We start from the raw sequence: 20,473 nt of genomic DNA, 5'->3' as shown, positions 1-20,473 counted from the left end.
ACTCATCTGTACTGGTCTCCCATCTCTACTGCCTCTGACATCAATTCTTCCTGGGAATTCCTCCAAAGCAAACTGCTCTCTCTCATGCACAGATTTATCCCATCTCGTCTTCAGTTGTCTTACCCTTCCTCCCGTCCATGGTACACTGAATCTTGTGGTGAGGCAGTTGCCCTGAAACAACTTGCCTTTGCCTCTTGGAAGGCAAATCCAACTGAAGGCAATCTCAGTTCCTTCCACCAAGCTCGGAACAAGTGTGTGTCTACCCTCAGGAGTGCCAGGAAGCACGATCTCTCGACACTCAAGAATGAACTCTCAAACCTGTCTCCTTCCTCCAAATCCTGGTGGCGTCTGGTCAAACTATCTGGTGGTCTCACTATCTGCCATGATCTTTCTTGGGAAAACCACATTTCCAAGCTGGCCTCCAAAGCCAGTCGCCGACTGGGCATCCTCCGTCGTGCGAAGTCGTTCCTCGGCACACCTGAGCTCCTCACCACATACAAGGCTTTCATCCGCAGCTCAATGGAATACTGTTCTCCCCTATGGGCTGGTGCTCCTGCCTCACACCTGGCTCGGCTTCACGCTGTTGAATCCAAAGCTTTCAAAATCATTGGAATCTCCCGCGATGAAGCTATCTCTGAGGGCCTTTCACTCACTCACCGCAGGCAGGTAGGTGGTCTTTCTGTCTTCTACCGACTCCTCTCCGGCCTTGCTCCCCCAGCTCTCTCCGTGCTCTGTCCCCCAAATATTCCTACAGGTCGCACAAGATCTGCCAGCAACCCTCTGATGGTTAAACTGCCGAAATCTCGGCTCTCTGCTCACCTTCACTCTTTCATTCCTCTTTTCTCCCGCCTGTGGAACAAACTCCCACACTCCCTTCAATCCCTCTCCTCCCTCCAGGTCTTTAAAACAGCTGTTCACCACCATCTCTTATCTTCCCCCATCCATAACCTTGATCTTTTCTACCCCCACTAATTCACCCCAGATCCACCTTGTTTGAAATTCCAACTTATTTCCTGGAAATCCTGGCAGTGTCCATATGTTTATACCTCTCCCACCCCCCCCCCTTCACATGCCTCCCCCCCTTCACATGCCTCCCCCCTTCACATGCCTCCCCCCCAAAGCCCTCTCCCTCCCACAGATCTCTCGATGTCTCCATGTCTCTCGGTCCCTGCTCTCAAATGTTGTGTTTGTGTCCTTCCCCCTCTCTCCCCATCTTGTCTACCGCTCCCGATGTTATTTGTTTTATGTGTCTGTTTGTCTTTCTGTGTGATTAATTTTCGCTCTTTCACGAGCCTCGATCTTGTATACAAAAAAAAAAAAAAAAAAAAAAAAAAAAAAAATCCGTTTCTGGTGTTTGTTCCCCCTCCATCCCCTCCCTTACCTCAAATTGCTACACAGTTGAGACCGCACGTGTCCCACCTTACCCAGTCGTACACAGCTGCTCCTGGACTCTGTGTCCTTCTCTCCTGACAAGGTGAAGAAGTTTTTGTCAAACCTCGACTCTGATTTTGCAACTGGACCAGACGGCATCACCCCACGGGTTCTAAAATCCTGCTCTGCCGCTCTATCTCACCCTCTCTCTGTTCTTTTCACCCTCTCTTTTGCTCAAGGTCATCTGCCAGCATCTTGGAAATCAGCAAACATTACCGCTTTACACAAAAAATGTGCAAAAACAGATCCTTGCAACTACAGACCAATCAGCAAAGTCATGGAATCCATCATTGCTTCGGATATGAAATCCTTCCTCTTCTCCAATGGCTTGATCTCCGAACATCAATTTGGATTCAGACCAGGTCATTCTACTCTGGACATATTGCTTCTGCTGTCTCAACAATGGATGGAGGTCCTCAATGCCAAACAGGAAATCAGAGCTGTCTCCCTTGACATATCACGTGCCTTCGATACGGTCTGGCACCCAGCTCTGCTCACCAAACTCTCCTCCTATGGTATCCATGGAAATGTCCACGCATGGCTTGCGGACGTCCTCTCTGGTCGTAGTCAACGTGTGGCCATGTATGGATTTCCCTCATCTCCCCTTGCTGTTCTGGCTGGAATTTCCCAAGGTAGTGTTCTGGGCCATGTGCTATTTCTGGTCTTCATCAATGATCTCTCCGACTCTGGAAAATCCTGTCTATCTCTTTGCTGATGACTCCACTCTCTGCCGCTCCATTTCACATCCCTCAGATCGGCAGTCTGCAGCCTCCTCACTCTCTGCAGACCTGGACAAAATCACAGACTGGTCAAACAAGTGGAACATGTCTTTCAATCCTGACAAATCTCACACTCTTACTGTGTCTCTCCGAAAAGACCGACTGGAAAACCCTCCCATCTCCTTTCTCAACAATCCTCTCCAAGAAGTTCTGTCGCTTAAGCTTTTGGGTCTCACTATCTGCCATGATCTTTCTTGGGAAAACCACATTTCCAAGCAGGCCGCCAAAGCCAATCGCCGACTGGGTATCCTCCGTCGTGCGAAGTCCTTCCTTGGCACACCTAAGCTCCTCACCACATACAAGGCTTTCATCCTCAGCTCAATGGAATACTGTTCCCCCCTCTGGGCCGGTGTTCCTGCCTCACACCTAGCTCGGCTTCACGCTGTTGAAAGCAAAGCTTTTAGAATCATTGGAATCTCCTGCGATGAAGCTAACTCTGAGGGCCTTTCACTCACTCACCGCAGGCAGGTTGGTGGTCTTTCTGTCTTCTTCCGAATCCTCTCCGGCCTCGCTCCCCCAGCTCTCTCTGTGCTCTGTCCCCCAAATATTCCTACAGGTCGCACAAGATCTGCCAGCAACCCTCTCATGGTTAAACTGCCAAAATCTAGGCTCTCTGCTCACCTTCACTCTTTCATTCCCCTTTTCTCCCGCCTCTGGAACAAACTCCCCCACTCCCTTCAATCCCACTCCTCCCTCCAGGTCTTTAAAATAGCTGTTCACCACCATCTCTCATCTTCCCCCATCCAAAACGTTGATCTTTTCTACCCCCGCTAATTCACCCCAGATACGCTTTTTTGAAATTCCAACTTCTTTCCTGGAAGTCCTTGCAGTGTCCATATGTTTTGTACCTCTCCCACCTCCCCCCAAGCCCTCTCCCTCCCACAGATCTCCCGATGTCCCTGCTCTCAAATGTTGTGTTTGTGTCCTTCCCCCTCTCTCTCCCCATCTTGTCTACCGCTCCCCTTATTTTGTGTTTTATGTGTCGGTTTGACTTTTTGTGTGATTAATGTTAGCTCTTTCACGAGCCTCGATCTTGTATTCAAAAAAATTTAATAATAATTCCGTTGTTTGTTACAAAGTTGTGGTCTCAGCATAATGTCAAACATCAGCAATGCTTCCCTTTTCCTACCAGGATTATTTTATTGCAAATTCATTCAGTAATTTTGAGAATGACCAACTGAAGGAGGCAGTTTTTAAAATGACTAATTACGGTTGGTAAATTTTGTCATGCATGAACTTCAAGATGAAAAATTGTCAGAATCGTATGGAAAAGGCTTTGGATCTTAAAAAGCAAGCCTCATTACCACCATTTTGAATTTACCCATAATGTTCTGCTTATTGGATTTATGAAAATACAATAAAGTAGAGCGTTTAGTGACTACTCGGAAAGTTTTAGCATTGTTAGTACTTGGAAACTCCCCCAGGTGTGTGCAGGGGGCACGTGGTGCACAATCAACACCCTTCTGGAGAAACTCCCAAAATCAAGAATCACTATTCACCTCCACTCGTCAGTTCCTTTTTTTACCTGTATGTGAAACCAACTTCCACATTGTCTTAAACCTTATTCTTCCCTCCAGGGCTTCAAGTCTGCTGTTCAAAACTGTCTCAGATCATTCCCCCCAATCCTAATACATGATCCTTTCTTCCCGTGTTAACCCTCTCCAAGCCCAAATCCCTTGTTTCTCCAAATCTCCCTCAATTTTGTCCCTCAAACCTGCTGTTGGTACCCCCCATCCCATCCACTCTTTCTGTTCCTTTTCTTCTGTTACATCCAGATCCGTTCTGTCTTCTAACTCTTTCACGAGCCTCGACTCAACTGTATACAAAACAGTGCCAGCTGTTTATTTTTTTTTCGTTGCGCACTCATTGAGAATGGTACAATTTTGGTGCAGACTCTGCCATCCTCTATATCCCCTCTCAGTCAGAAAGTGTTAATAATGATCCTATCAGCAGCTAGTATGGCACTCGTTGGAGCACACTCCTCCAACAGGCTGAACAGTTTACATTTTGTATCCCACCGATAGGCCAGATCTGCATCAGGAATTCAACCAAAATCGAATAGGCTTGTTCTTGTCACCTAACCAACTTGTCCATCAAGTTTTGTCATGAATAACAAGTTTTGTCATCCACCGTGCACAACTTTATGAAATACTAGCAGAAGTACCCGGCATTGCCGGGCGGGGGAGGGGAGGGGAACGGGGGGGAGGGGAGAAGAGGGGGGGAGGGGAGAAGAGGGGGTGGGGGAGAGGTGGAGAAGAGGGGGAGGGGAGGGGGAGAGGGGAAAAGAGGGGGGATGGGAGGGGGAGGGGGAGGGTGAGGGATGGGAGGGTGAGGGGTGGGAGGAGGAAGGGGTAGGGGAAGGGGGGAGGGAGGGGGAGGACGGAGGGGGAAGGGAGGGGGAGGACGGATGGGGGAGGGGGAAGGGGGAGGGCCAGTCAACAATGACGTTGCAGTTCTCATGGTCGGAGAGCAGCACAACAATCGCGACATCGTCCTGCATCTTCGAAAGAGCACGAAGCGGATTTGGAGACTCACCGATCCTGTGACCCACGCCCTACAGTGCCGGCGTTGCCGGGCAGGGGAAGGGAGACCCGCACATTCCCAACCCGTACATTCGCCCTCTCGACTCAAGTTCGTATTCGATTCGTATTCGAAATCGAAAGGGGAAAAGGGAAATCCTTCGTATTCTCGAATTCGTAAACACGAAATATGAATTAAAATTTAATTCATATCGCACAAAATCGACACAAAACACGATCGCATAAAGGTGAAAAAACGCTATGGCTTTTCGCCCTGAATTACGTGCAAACGTGTGACGGGATGGAACATCACGTGATCGCTCTGAGCGAATCAGCGAGCTGCTCGCACTGGCTGAGATTAGCGGGTACTTCGCTGAAATGCGCTGAGGTAAATATGAATAAAAAATATGGATCTCGTCAAATATTGTCTCGGCCATATTCGTCCCAGGCTCAATAGCCATGTCTGTGCCAAATATCAAGCACGTGAGCCTCTCCGTTTCGGAGTCTATCGGTAACATTACACACACACACACACACACACACACACACACACACACACACACACACACACACACACACACACACACACACACACACACACACACACACACACACACACACACACACACACACACTTTTATATATATAGATAGTGCTAGATATTGTTTTTGGCACAATCTCTCAATGGTGAAGAATCTATTAAGAAATTTAAAAATTCTCGTATCCGGACCCGGATCTGTATCAATATCCGGATCTTCACCAAAATCGAATCGATTAGTCCTTGTTACACACCCAACATGCATCGAGTTGCATCTGAATACGTCCATAACATTTTAAGATATCATCGTACTCAGACAGAATGAGAAACGGACAGAGAAATAGGAGTGAAAACACAACCTCCGCCCACCTTCGGTGACAGTGGTAATTAAGCTTGCAGCCATTGGTTTTCCTGCTCATGGAACGTCAAGAAATCACCATGGGGAAGAAAATTATCGTTTTATGGGGAAGAGGTCAGAATCCCTGTATTTTTACCCAGCATGCACGAAGCAAAAACAGAGTTAAGGAACTGGTCCAGTCTTTTTTCTCGACTGCATGGGGTAATGTGTTCTGTGAACTCTCCAGTTTTTTGGGGTTTTTTTCTGCCTGAAGTCACATTAATAGTGTGGAAGTTGGGAAAGAAGAGTACCCAGAGGAACATAATAAATGATAAACAAGTACAGTTACATTCAAAGTACACCGCCCCCATGCCAAATAATTAAATATCATCCAGCGCGGAATTGCCGGGGCGCCTGTGCACAATATTTGATTAATTGCATAATTAAAATCAATAAAAGATTGTCATAAAATATTTTCTTAATCAAGCATAATTAAACCACTAGTGCTTCATCCGAAGATGTAACTTTTAGAAATTTAATGAAATAAGTTATTTATAAAAAATTAAATAATTAATTTATTAATCAATAAATAATTAATCGATTAATTGATTAATCAGTAAATCAAAAATACCCTTTACAAACAAATCACTTGGTCATTGTCATGTCCAAATATCAGCTTCCTAGCTCAAAAGGTGCCCGAGATATTGCCCAGATGAGAAAGGAAATAAATAAATGATTAATAATGAAAATAAATAAATAATAATCATAAATAATTTTTTTTTTAATCAATTGGCTTATAGAACACATAAACCACCACCATTTCATCTGAATCTGCAACTTAAAAAAAAAACTTTTACTCATTAATCCAATAATCAAATAATTAATTGATTAATCAATAAATTAAAAATAGCCTTTACAGCCAAATCACTTGGTCATTGTCATGTCCAAATATCAGCTTCCTAACTCAAAAGGTGCCTGAGATAATGGCCAGAAGAGAAAGGAAAGTATAAGTACTTAATTAATCAATAGTAATGAAGTAACTAATCAATTAATTGATTAATCAAAAAACAAAAAATACTGTTTTTAACAAAGTACTTACTCCAAAGTATTGTGCCCAAATTTCAGCATCCTAGCTCAAAGGATGGCTGAGATATCGCCCGGACAAACAAACAAATAAGAAAACAAACAAGAAAAAGAGCAATCACGGATTGCAAATCCTCGCCAGGATGTATTTTCAGTGTATTTTTTTTAAAGCTTTTGTGTTAAAACAAATATAGCGGCCGAACCACATGACCAATGACGTCATCATTATTTTTTTTTCTCCACCAGTTTATGCCGACATGGCACTCAACAAATTTCATCTTGACAGGATGAAGTTTGTACTTGCGAATTATGACGCCATAATGGAGGCACCTATGACATCATCATTAACATATTTTATTCCCCATGGAGAGTTCTATACAATGAGCCATGTCTCAATTTTTTTTCTATTCAGCGCTTTCAGAGATATAGAGGTGCAAAGTTTTTCGATTTTTCCAAGATGGCAGCCAAACCACGTGACCTATGACGTCATAATTATCATTAAAAAATTGTGCACATGGAGTTGCATCTGTGGTGAAAATTTCCTGTCAATCGGACCAACGGTTGCAGAGAAAATCATATTTATTCTGTGCGGACAAACAAACAGACAGACAGACAGACAAACGGACTCAAATGCAATACCCTCTCCTCAGACGATGGTAAAAATGCAATACCCCCTCCTCAGGTGAGGATAACAAGAAATAAAGCAATCAACAAAACAAACAAACAACCAGAGTGAAAACTGAGTACTCCCTTTCAGCGTGCGTCATTGCCGAACCCCCTTCGGTGCCCGGCAATGACGTTATGTAACGCCTGGAGATGGCATAGGAAAGGAGCGGTGTACAACAACAAAAATAATGTATTGGTGATCATTGTTCATTCCTCCAAGGTGTGGAACAACCTGTCACAGTAAGTGTATGGCATTTTGTAGAATAATTGTCAGGATTCATTGGAAATATATTTGGCCCAACTGAAAAGAAACCGATGACAAGAGCAGATGTTGTGAACAGGAAGTGACAGATGAGGGTGAGATGGGTAGGAAAAATCCACTTACACCAAAGCTCATAGTAATATGTACAGCACTCCTTGTCTCCACAGCAGTGGCCCATTTCGCACCAATACTGCTGTTTGTTGGGGCCAAGGCAAGACTCGCGTGCCTGGTACACACAGAACACAGACGTAGGATATACAATGGCATGAACTTCAAGTTGAGACACTATCAATACTTTCGACTCCCATCCACTCATACACAAAAGGTTACGTTATATAGTCTATTTTAGATAATACAAAAGAAGATGTGGTTGAACTCAGGTGTACCCCCAGGAGGTGTCAGCATTAACATGACAGCTCATCAAAAACAATCGACTCGTTAAACACAATGTACTTTATGTGGTTCCATCAAAAGTGATGGTATTCATCAAAAGTGAAAGGTATTTTTTCATAATTAAGAGAATAAAATGTTACAAAGCAAACTACTTTGGCTCGTATATTTATTCATGTCGACCACAAATGGCTTCCAGAAAAAGCGGTTTTCTTTACTTCTCTTGGAAGCCACATCGACCATTGTTGTTGAGCAACCCTGTTGGCCCTCTCCCCAGGGCCTTGTGCACCCCCCCCCCCCCCCTTGTGCACCATCTTCCCTTCCCTCCCCTTAATGCCATCTCCTTGAGTTCCCTTCTCAACCCACTCAGCCTTCTCTTTTCTCAACATTTTCTAATTTTGTCTCAACCTCCCCGCACCTCGACCCACCCCTGCACGCACGTCATAAATCAACAGCCCTTCATCTGGCAATCGTGCCAGCTTACTACCAATCGTGATGTTATTGCTCATCTTTATAACACCTGTGATGGAAAATCAGGGACAGCAATTTTTGGCAATTGGTAATTTGAGTGTGCAGAGTGGATTACCTAACAAACATTGGTGTTGTGCATGCACTACTTCCTTAGAATGCCCATCGTGTTTAAAATAAAGTCAATAGTCCCATTTGATACATAGAAAACAACAGCTACAACTACTACAACTACAACTACAACTACTACAACTACTACTACAACAACAACTACTACTACTACTACTACTACAACAACAACAACTACTACGACTACTACTACTACAACTACAACAACTAGAAAACAACTTCTACTACTACCCCAATCATTACCACTTTGTGGGGCCAGTTATGGAAGGTTTTTAACCAATTTATTGCCAAAAATTATTTCCAAGATACATAGGCAGATATTGGTCAGGTGCTTGTGTGGGAGCTGTGCTCGCACGATAAAGCCAGACAAAATGGACGACACAGGTATGAAGTTTCACCGAGCTATTTATTTTAGCTCAACACGAAAGAACTCAAAAGCACTGAATCAGCCCATCGAACGGGCGGCAATTTATAAGGCAAACTCAACACACAAAAAGCCACGCCTCTCAGGCGGGGCGTGGTATGCAAATAGGTAAGCCACGCCTCTCGACGGGGCATGGTATGCAAGACAAGTGTTCGCCCGGGAAAGGCAAGTCTGGACACGCCCGGGCGAGTCCGGACAAGTGACCGCTCGCGGGTTGCATCATCGGCCGGTGCCAGGTAATTGTGCCATGCTTCCGGTAACCGCTACATGCGCCCCCCCAGAATTAACATGCACCGGGAGAGTCAGTTTGAGGGGGGTCCTGATGACCCGGCCGAAACGACCCCTGGCGATTCGTGTGGGGGTGGTAGGTGGCGTGGCGGTGGATGGTCGGGCGGGGGGCTTGGTTGACGGGGGACGGCCCCGTCGTGGAGGAAGGGCCAACCGTGGAGGTTGGTCGAGGTCCAAATGGGCCGGCTTGAGGCGGTCCACGGAGATGCGGTCCGGCTTGCCGCCGATGTCGATGATGAATGACTTGTCGTCCCTCTTCAGGACCCGGAAAGGTCCATTGTACGGCAGCCGGAGCGGTCCCCGGTGTGCGTCGTGCCGGATAAAAACGTACTCCGCAGTGTGAAGTGCTGGGGGGACGTGGGGTTGGGGGCAGCCGTGGTGGGACGTGGGCAAATCTCCTGGCGGCCTCCTGGAGGACCGAGCGTTGGCGAGCCGCGGACCAGGGGCCAGTGGCGTCAGGGATGAATTCGCCCGGCACGCGCAGTGGCTGGCCGTAGACCAGCTCGGCGGTGGAAGCCTGGAGGTCCTCTTTAGGGGCCGTTCGGAGGCCCAATAGGACCCACGGGAGCCTGTCGGCCCAACCGTCGTCCTGGAGGCTGGCCCTGAGAGCGGCCTTCATCGAGCGGTGGAACCGCTCGCACAAGCCGTTGGCTTGGGGGTGGTAGGCCGTGGTGCGGCGACGCTTGACCCCCAAGGCCTGGGCGACCGCGCCCCAAAGCTCGGAGGTGAATTGCGGGCCTCTGTCGGAGGAGATGTCCGAGGGGGCGCCGAAACGGGCAATCCAAGTGCCAATGAAGGCCTGCGCCACGTCGGCGGATGTTGTTGATGCCAGCGGAACGGCCTCCGGCCACCTGGTGGTCCTGTCCACCATCGTGAGGAGGTGGGTGAAGCCCCGCGAGGAGGTAAGGGGTCCCACCAGGTCCACATTGACGTGGTCGAAGCGCCGCACGGGCACGTCAAATGGTGCCAACGGGGCCTGGGTGTGCCGGTGGACCTTCGCGCGCTGGCAGGCGACACAGGCATTGGCCCAGTCGCGGACGTCTTTACGGAGCCCGTGCCAGACGAATTTCGCTGCCACGAGCTTCTGTGATGCTTTCCGGCCCGGGTGGGAAAGGCCGTGGAGGGCGTCAAAAATGTGCCGCTGCCATCCGGTGGGCACGATGGGGCGAGGTTGGCCCAGGGAAACGTCGCACAGGAGAACTGTGCCTGTGTCCTTGAAGGGGACGTCGGCCAACCGCAGGCCTGTGTCCGCTGTCCGGAGGGCTTGCACCGTGGGGTCGGCGGTCTGGTCGGCCGCCATGCAGGCGAAGTCCACACCGAGGTGGACGGCGTTCGCGCCGGACCGGGAGAGGCAATCGGCCACAGCGTTGTTATTGCCCGTGACGTGCCCGTTTGTCCGTCGTAAATTAAGACACGGCAGAGAGGTGGCGCTGCTGGCGGGCCGACCACGGCTCCATAACCTTGGCCATGGCGAAGACCAGGGGTTTGTGGTCCACAAACGCCGTGAACGGGTGGCCCTCCAAAAGATGGCGGAAGTGGCGAACAGCCAGGTAAAGGCCGAGGAGCTCGCGGTCGAAAGCGCTATACTTGCGCTCGTTAGGGCGAAGCTGCCGACTGAAGAAGGCCAGCGGTTGCCAAGCCCCGTTCACCCACTGTTCATGCACGGCGCCCACCGTGTAGTCGGAAGCGTCCATGGTGAGGGCGATGGGTGCGTCGAGCGCCGGGTGTGCCAGCATGGTCGCGTTGGCGAGGGCCAGTTTAGCGCCCGTGAACGCCGCGTCCATCTCTGTGGTCCAGGCGACGTCGTGCTTGGCCGGCTTGCCCCGGAGGGCTTCGTACAGGGGGCGCATGAGTTGGGCGGCACGAGGCACGAACCGGTGGTAGAAATTTACCATCCCCAAAAATTCCTGTAAGGCCTTGATGGAGCGGGGGCGCGGAAAACTTTTGACTGCCTCCACCTTGGTAGGCAGCGGGACGGCCCCGCGCTTCGTGATGCGGTGCCCCAGGAAGTCGATGGCCGTTACGCCAAACTGGCATTTCACCGGGTTGATGATGAGGCCGTGCTGGCCGAGGCGCTCAAAACGTGTGCGCAGGTGGATGAGGTGCTCCGCCCGGGAAGTGCTGGCGACGAGAATGTCGTCCAAGTAGACGAAAAGGAAGGTGAGGTCGCGCAGCACGCTGTGCATCAGGCGTTGGAAGGGCTAGGCCGCGTTCTTAAGGCCGAACGGCATGCGAAGGAACTCGAAGAGGCCAAAAGGTGTAATTACCGACGTCTTCGGCACGTCGGCTGGCCGGACGGGTACCTGGTGGTAGCCCCGAATGAGGTCGACCTTGGAAAAGATCACCCGCCCCGCCAAACGGGCGGAAAAGTCCTGTCGGGGGTGGGGGCGTCGTTGAGGCGGCGGTAATCGCCGCATGGTCGCCATCTTCTACCGACTCCTCTCCGGCCTTGCTCCCCCAGCTCTCTCTGTGCTCTGTCCCCCAAATATTCCTACAGGTCGCACAAGATCTGCCAGCAACCCTCTGATGGTTAAACTGCCGAAATCTCGGCTCTCTGCTCACCTTCACTCTTTCATTCCTCTTTTCTCCCGCCTGTGGAACAAACTCCCACACTCCCTTCAATCCCTCTCCTCCCTCCAGGTCTTTAAAACAGCTGTTCACCACCATCTCTTATCTTCCCCCATCCATAACCTTGATCTTTTCTACCCCCACTAATTCACCCCAGATCCACCTTGTTTGAAATTCCAACTTCTTTCCTGGAAATCCTGGCAGTGTCCATATGTTTATACCTCTCCCACCCCCCCCCCCTTCACATGCCCCCCCCCCTTCACATGCCTCCCCCCCAAAGCCCTCTCCCTCCCACAGATCTCTCGATGTCTCCATGTTTCTCGGTCCCTGCTCTCAAATGTTGTGTTTGTGTCCTTCCCCCTCTCTCCCCATCTTGTCTACCGCTCCCGATGTTATTTGTTTTATGTGTCTGTTTGTCTTTCTGTGTGATTAATGTTCGCTCTTTCACGAGCCTCGATCTTGTATACAACAAAAAAAAAAAAAAAAAAAAAAAAAAAAAAAAAATCCACCACCCGGTTTGGGCACGAGGTGCAGTGGCGAGGCCCATGCGCTATTCGAGCGCCGCACAATGTCCAATCACTCCAGCGCGTTGAATTCCGCCTTCGCCACGGCGAGTTTGGCCGGGTCGAGGCGGCGAGCCCTGGCGTAGACCGGTGGACCTGTGGTCGGGATGTGGTGTTCAACGCCGTGCTTGAAGGCGACGGCCGAAAACGTCGGCTGCGCGAGGGTGGGAAACTCGGCGAGTAGGCGGGTGAAATCGTCCTCGGCCGGGAGCGCGCAGGCTAGCTTGGTCGGAGCGGAGCCACTCAATGAGCAAGCGAGTGAGCTGAAGGTCTCCGCGTTGATGAGCCGACGCCGTTTGACGTCAACCAAAAGCCCATGCGCGCAAAGAAAATCTGCACCCAGCAAGGCCATGGGCACGTTCGCCGTGATGAAGTCCCACCTGAAGCGCTGGCCCCCGAAGCAGAATGCGACGCTGCGCGAACCGAAGGTGCGGATGGAGGAGCCGTTTGCGGCGACCAAGGCGGGGCCGCACAGCGCGGCCTGTTTGTCCTGCACCGAGGCGGGTATCACGCTCAGCTGAGCGCCGGTGTCACACAAAAAACACCGCCCGGACTCTGTGTCCGTGATAAACAGAAGGCTGCCTGAATGGCCGACGCTCATGGCAGGCAGCGAGCGCCGACCTGGTCGTTTCCCGACCCGCCGAAAGTGCACGGTGGGCGGCACGTTCTGGCCTTCTGCCCGAACCTGGCGTGGTAATAGCACATGGTCTGCTCTGGTGGAGGCTTCGGCGGTCGCGTTGGGTTCGGTCGACGGGGCGTCGCGGCGGCCGCTGCCGTCAGTGGCACGGACTCGGCCGGTGGTGGCGCGGGCATTGCCTCGGTCGGCCCAGGGTTCCAGGCGGCCGCTCCGACGTGTCGCCTGGCCGAGAAAAATTTATCGGCCTCCTTGGCCAGTGCGCGAGGGTCCGTGATGGGCGAGTTAGCCAAAGCTAACCATACCTGCCCGGGTAGCCGCCGGAGGAACAGCTCGCGGAAGAGGAAGTCTGGGCTGTGGTCACCGAGAAGAGCAAGCATGTGGTCCATGCGTTCGGATGGACGGGCCTCACCCAGCTCCGGGAGGTCGAGTAGTTGTCGCGCGCGTTCGGTCTCCGTTAGTCCAAACGCACCGAGGAGTAGGCCTTTGAGCGCGTCGTATTTGTCAGCGTTCGGCGGGTTCTGTAGGAAGCTCAGGACCCGGGCAGCGGTGGAGGCGTTGAGCACGGAGACCACATGGTGGTAGCGTGTCGTATCCTCTGTAATCTTCCGCAGGGCGAATTGAGAATCCGCATGAGCAAACCAGACGGCCGCGTGCGACTCCCAAAAGCCCGGGAGCTTCAAAGCTACAGCTGACTCCATCGCCGTGTTCTTAGAAAGGGGTCGCCAATTGTGGGAGCTGTGCTCGCACGATAAAGCCAGACAAAATGGACGACACAGGTACGAAGTTTCACCGAGCTATTTATTTTAGCTCAACACGAAAGAACTCAAAAGCACTGAATCAGCCCATCGAATGGGCAGCAATTTATAAGGCAAACTCAACACACAAAAAGCCACGCCTCTCAGGCGGGACGTGGTATGCAAATAGGTAAGCCACGCCTCTCGACGGGACGTGGTATGCAAGACAAGTGTTCGCCCGGGAAAGGCAAGTCTGGACACGCCCGGGCGAGTCCGGACAAGTGACCGCTCGCCGGGTGCGTCATCGGCCGGTGCCAGGTAATTGTGCCATGCTTCCGGTAACCGCTACACTTGCATGCATCAACGATTCGATATGGAAAAAAATATTTATTTATTATATACATACATGACTGTATTGTTTGTTGTGGCTGGCAAGATAGTATAAAGGTATGCACATGAATGCACACCGACATGTGTAGCCTGGGTTTGAATCCAGACCCAGCTGTAAACCGTCAGCCCCGGTGTGTTCGAACGGCAGGCCTGGCCAACCAGATGGCGAAAGACTTGGGCCAAGCTTCCCCCGGACAAGCCCCACAAAAGGTAGAAACGATTGCGGCTGTTAAAGAAGAAGAAGAGTAAATGTACTGTAATTACAACTTTACTCCCACGGTCAGTAAGCAACAAGGTGACAGGTTCGCCGTATGCCCTGTATCCCGGGAGTGAAATTCCCTGGAGCAGGGATCTGACGATGGCAGGGGTGGATCCAAGAATTTCAAGACGGGGGGGTGCATGAAACTGTAGTGCTGGGAGGGAGGGATAAAGGGGGGTCTGCCCCCCACCCCCAGGAAATTTTTAAAAATTGATCGTCAAACGGCATTTCGTGCGTTCTTGGAAGTTTCTGCAGTTTCGTGTGTTCTTCCCTGGTCCAACAGTTCAGCAGATTCGCACCGCCTGCACCCTCATCCTGGATTGAAGGGGGGGGGGGGTGCGCACCCCCTGCACCCCCCCCGGATGGTGCACTACCCCTTTATAAAAGACACCCAGTTAACTTTGGGCATCTAAGAAATAGCAAAGCCCAGTCGTGATTTGATAAGGATTTGATTGTTGATCGATACAAAAGCAGAGAACCACCTGAGCAGACTTCAGAATTTAACGACCACACGGCCTCTAACCAGAGGTAAAACGCTCGGCCCATATCGCAACGTCAATGTCAATGTCAACGTGCAAACTGCATCATCAGATGGCAACGTAGGCATTCTTTATGTAAAGCTATACAACGACGTTGGTAAACGCATCGATCAACGGCAATGTTCAAATGATGGAATTTACTGCAATGATTTACAAGGCTTCGTGCTGACCATATTTTGGAGGCCGACAATGAGGGCACATATGTTATACGGGGCCTTTTACTGGCACAATATACTGGTATAAGCTGACATGGCTGATATGTAAATCCAACACTCAGCTGCCAGACGATTGCAAAACAGCAGCTGTGCAAGTCGATTGAGTAAGAGGCAAGTCCACCGAGTTGTTAGCGTGCACTTACACACATGCTGCCATGTTCTTATTTGTGTCTATTCCAAACTGGAATGGCTCGATTGAAAATATTTGGAGCATGCTGGTATCTGCCAAAGAAAAGGTTTATGTTCAAGCACCATTCAAATACAATGCGTCTTTTCTTGTCTGGGTCACGACCTGCTGGGTTATCGAAGGCGTTGCGCGACCAAAGCCCTTTTGCCAGAACAAATGCAGATTGCTACCTTGACTTCACCGATCAACAGCACGAGCAAAATAACACAAAACCCGAGGTCAAACAATGTAAAAAAAGAAAAAGAGCAATCAGAGATTGCAAACCCTCGACAGGATGTATTTTCAGTGGTTTTTAAGTTAAAACAAATATGGCGGCCGAACCACGTGACCGATGACGTCATCCTTGTTTTTAACTAAACTCATTTATTCCTACAATATGCTCAAGAAATTTCATCTTGATCGGATGAAGTTTTGTACTTGTAAAATGATGATGTCATAATGGAGGCACCTATGACATCATTAACATGTTTCATTCCCCATGGAGAGCTCTTTACAATGAGCCATGTCTCAATTTTTTCTATTCAGCACTTTCCGAGATATGGAGGTGCAAGGTTTTTCGATTTTTCCAAGATGGCGGCCGAACCACGTGACCTATGACGTCATAATTATCATTTAAAAAATTCTACAGGTGGAGTTGCACCTATCGTGAAAATTTCCTGTCACTCGGACCAACGGTTGCAGAGAAAATCATATTTATTCTGTGCGGACAAACAGACAAACAAACAGACAGACAGACAGACAAACAAACAAATGGAATCAAATGCAATACCCTCTCCTCTGGCGAGGGTAATAAAATGGATAACATCAAATGGGTCGCACGAGCATTTTTCAACTATTGCAGGCTAAAGATGACATTTGTCCCATGGGAGAAAGGTTGGCAGAAAAAATTATTGAGGTAACCATGGAGTACGAAACCATTAGAGTAATGGTTATTGAGGTAACCATTAGAGAATTAGAGAAAAAACAGTAATATTGTCGATTAAAATACACAACAACAACAGGCATTTTAAGGCCAATTTCCCTGCAAGAGCGGGGGTTAGCCAAATAAAGTGACAAATTAAAATAAAGTGACAAATTGGGTGACGTTTCTCGACTCGACACGGAACAAAAAATATTGAGCCTTCCAAAATAATCCACACACACTTGTGCAACATTCCAGTCCCGTGAGGGATTGCTAGGGTGGTGTTTGGACTTGTCAGATTTACAAGTTATATGGCAAAAACCTCCTGGTAGGCAAAGGGAACGCTAGGGGACGGATAATATAGTTATCGAGCAACAACCTTCAGCTCCCCTTGGCTGTTGCTTATTGCACCGAGAATGTGATACAGGTTCCAACCAAAATAAATCTAGTTGCAGAATCAAGATCCAAAACAACAACACTGGATAAGGTGAGCAATCTACTGGTACTTGGAAGAGAGGATCAGAGAAACGGACAAGGAGAAAATATAAAACGGAAGGAAAAGTACTTGGATTCGATGAGGGCTGCTGCCTTGGATAAGCAGAGGGTTTCTGTAAACAAGCTAGCAAGCACGCAAACGCCCAGAGACATTCCAACATGTTTGAAGCAGGCCCCAGATGCTGTGGCTTGGTGTGTTGACTTTAGGGTGGTGGCTCGATGAGATAAATGTGGAAATGCACCACCAACCAATAAGTTTTCATTCTGTCTCTCTCGCTCTATATCTCTACATATTGTTGTGGATATGAGAATGTTTTTTTATTTTATTGTTGTGGTAAAATGTTGTTGTAAAAGGTTGTTGTAAAATATCACCCCTCCTCCCTCCGTTTGTGGTTGTATAAAGGTCAAAGGGCGTTCCCATAGTTAGTCCATAAAACATACATGCAGGACACGATATATCTTTTTTGACAGTTATATCCTTATTATGTGTATTAGTGTAAGGCTGTGTCTTCCATTAATTGAAATACTCCATTGCACCAGTGAAAGAGAATAGATCCCCTTTCCTTCCCATCCCCAAAAATCTCCCTTTCCTTCCCATCCCCAAAACCTCCATTTCCATATTACATCCCCTCTCGTCACTGCTGAGCCCTCGATTCCCAATCACCTCCCCTCCAATAACCGCCATTGACCATGTGCTTTGAGTCGGAGAAGAAAGGCGTGTCTCCACCTCGTCAGAGGGGAGGAGGGGCGTGCCCGCCCGTCGTCATCCAGGGCGGAGCCCGAGGGTCGCGCGACCAACCAGGGCCGAGGTGAGCACCCCGATGGGCGTGTCCAAAACGCCGGCGGCGAAATCGCTGGAGGCGCTATAAAAGGCGCAAACGGAAGTGGTCACAGTTGAGTTGGTCGGAGATGCACTTTGAGTTGGTCACAAGGAGTTGGTCTGAGTTGGTCTGAGTCGGTTGCCAGAGGGAGTTGGTCGTCAAGAGAGAGTCGTGAAGAGTCAGTCAGTGGAGTCGGTGGTGAGGAGTGAGTGAACCAAGAAAGAGTTGAGGGTTTGGACCAGACAAGTCCTGGGAACGCAGCGGACGGAGGCCGCAGCAGCAAGAGCACCCAACAGCCAAAGGGGGCCTGAACGGCGGTTTGGAGCAGGGCCGAAGAGGAACGGCGGCTGCTAAACGCGCCGGTGGTGCTGCGGGACCCCCTTGGACCTCCCTCTCCCTCCAACCATCCACCTCCTGCCTTTCCACCCTTCTTGTATACGTGAGTTTGTTTTGTTTGTTCTGTCCCTGGGTATTTAATTAAGTCTGTAGGTAAGCTAAAATTTGCACTGTGTCACCTGCGTCTTATGTGTTGTAAATAAACTTGATTGCTCCTTTTTGCTTGTGTGTGTAAATAATAAACCCCATTACTCGTCTGTACGTCTTCTCGTTTGATTCCTTTTCCTCTTGCATTGCGTCGTTTTCGTCTTTTCCCCTCATTGAGCAGCTACGGTGCGATACGGCCAAAGTTCGGGGTGAATCGGGTGAGTCAGGGATCCTGTTAGGTCGCGGTCATACACCACCGCTCGGTCATCATAACATCTAAACCGCGATCTGTAACAATTGGGGTGAGTCGGGGATCCTGTTAGGTCGCGGCAATACCAAACCGCTCGGTAACTAACATCTTAAACCGCGATCTGTAACAATATATACATACACCACATAGCCAAAAGTATGCAGACACCCCTTCTAATTAGTGGATTCGGCTGTTTCAGCCACACCCATTGCTGACAGGTATATATTGTTACGGAATCCGGACGACGGCACTCCCCTTACCGAGGGGGGTTTAATCCCCTCGTCCTGTATACTGGCCGTCGCCGATCCTGGGGGTATGACGTCACGCCCGGTCAGCGCTGAATAGGGTATTAGGCCTATCCGTCCTATGACCGAAGTACCAGCACCTTCCGGTACGCAAGGAAATACTCCCGCCCGGACCGCAGTGTAATTATGGATTACGCCGAGCGAACCGCGCTGCGGAATCCGAGCCGTTTAACAAGGGACTAAACCCGATTCTAAAGCGTTGGCCGAAATCGCGCCACAGGAACTCAATTGAAAGAAATCACGAAAGCGATCGGATGAGAATGAACACCAAAGAATAAGGAGGAACAGAGATTTATTATTATTTACAACGAACCAAAGAAAGAAGAAGAACGAAGTTATTTACAGAAAAAGAACAGAAGACACAGTGCAATTCTTAACTTATACAGGCTTAACTTATTCGCACAGGACAACACAAACAGACCCACATGAATAGGGAATTGCAGGCAGGAATGAATGGAGGGATGAGAAGGTTCAGGTGGTCCACAGAACGGGTGACAGGGAGGTCCGAGGATCGCGGCACGACGTCGGGGCTCGCGTGCACGCACTTGTTCTTTTGGAGGTTGGTTCCGGCAGTTGCCGTCAGTGCCGGTTGGTATCGCGAGCAGGGCGTGCCGATTCTCTTTCGCCGCAGGACGTTCGCGCCAAGCAAATCAATGAACAATCCTCCCCACTTGTGTTCCTTGCTCATGCGCCTCCCAGTGGGCATGTGGATCCGTGTGGCGGAGTCGGGGGTTCAGCATCTAGGCCAGCCGATGATCGCCGACGGCGTACCACAACCAACTCCAACCGCACATCCCATAGTCGGACCTGGCCTGGCCTGGGTTCGAATCCCACTCTTGACACAAATTGTTACGGAAACCAGACGACGGCACTCCCCTTACCAAGGGGGGTTAACCCCTTGTCCTGTATACTGGCCGTCGCCGATCCTGGGGGTATGACGTCACGCCCGGTCAGCGCTGAATAGGGTATTAGGCCTATCCGTCCTATGACCTAAGTACAAGCGCCTCCCGGTACGCAAGGAAATACTCCCGCCCGTGCCGCAGTGTGATTGATGGATTGCGCCGAGCGAAGCGAACTGCGGCGCGAGCCGTTTATCAAGGGACTAAACCCGATTGCGAAGCGTTGGCCGAAATCGCACCACAGGAACTCAATTAAGAAATCACGAAAACGATCGGACGAGAGGAACCCAAAGAACCAACAAGGGGGTAAAGGAAGAACACCGGTTTATTTCTATCTACAAGAGGAAACGAAAGAAGGGCATTTATACAAGAAATGGAAGGAGCAGGACACAGAGCAAGTTTATCTACACATTTACAAATTCGTCTCTATCGTCACGTCTTCCCCATATCTCCCCTAATCCAAATTCGTACCAATCCCTCTAACCAAATTTGCCATCACAAATTCATCATCAATCCTCATAAGGAGGGAGAGATGGAACAACCAGCACAATGTCACACCCACGTCATGATGCGTCTCTCATTCGTCTCACATTCCCAAAACATTTGCACAGAAAAATAATCAAAACATGGCATGGTGTGGAGTTACGTCACCTCAAGTGAGTGTTACAAAGTGTCGGAGTGATACCGAGTGCGAGCGAGAATGCACGTCGGAGTGTAAGTGTACGGAGTGTGAGACGGAGAGTGAGATGGATGAGGAGCGGGTGCGAGAATGCACACTCGGAATGGTTGAGCATGCGCGAGGAGGCACAACACCTGAGTTGGTGGTGGCGTGGGTGCGAGATGGCACATCGGAGCGCGTGATGGTGAGTGTTACAGAGGATGTAACAGGAGAAGGTGTGCGAGAGGTGTGGTG

At 49.7% G+C, this 20,473-nt stretch overlaps 1 protein-coding gene across 5 annotated transcripts in view; it reads right to left on the bottom strand.

Annotated features, from left to right (window-relative positions):
• WBP1L (WW domain binding protein 1 like) overlaps positions 1-20,473 on the bottom strand; it is a 126,315-nt gene that overhangs the window by 61,966 nt on the left and 43,876 nt on the right. For all 5 annotated transcript variants that reach the window (XR_010983784.2, XM_068111265.2, XM_068111264.2 and 2 more), the window contains one exon: positions 7,739-7,841. Coding sequence is in view for 4 of the 5 variants with exons in the window: in XM_068111265.2 (XP_067967366.2) it covers positions 7,739-7,841 (103 nt within the window). In the remaining variant the exon portion in view is untranslated. The remainder of the gene's footprint in view (positions 1-7,738; positions 7,842-20,473) is intronic.

Source organism: Myxine glutinosa, chromosome 3 (assembly GCF_964187855.1).
Source record: "Myxine glutinosa chromosome 3, kmMyxGlut1.1, whole genome shotgun sequence".
NCBI lineage: Eukaryota > Metazoa > Chordata > Myxini > Myxiniformes > Myxinidae > Myxine > Myxine glutinosa.
This window is presented reverse-complemented; position numbering and strand designations above follow the sequence as displayed.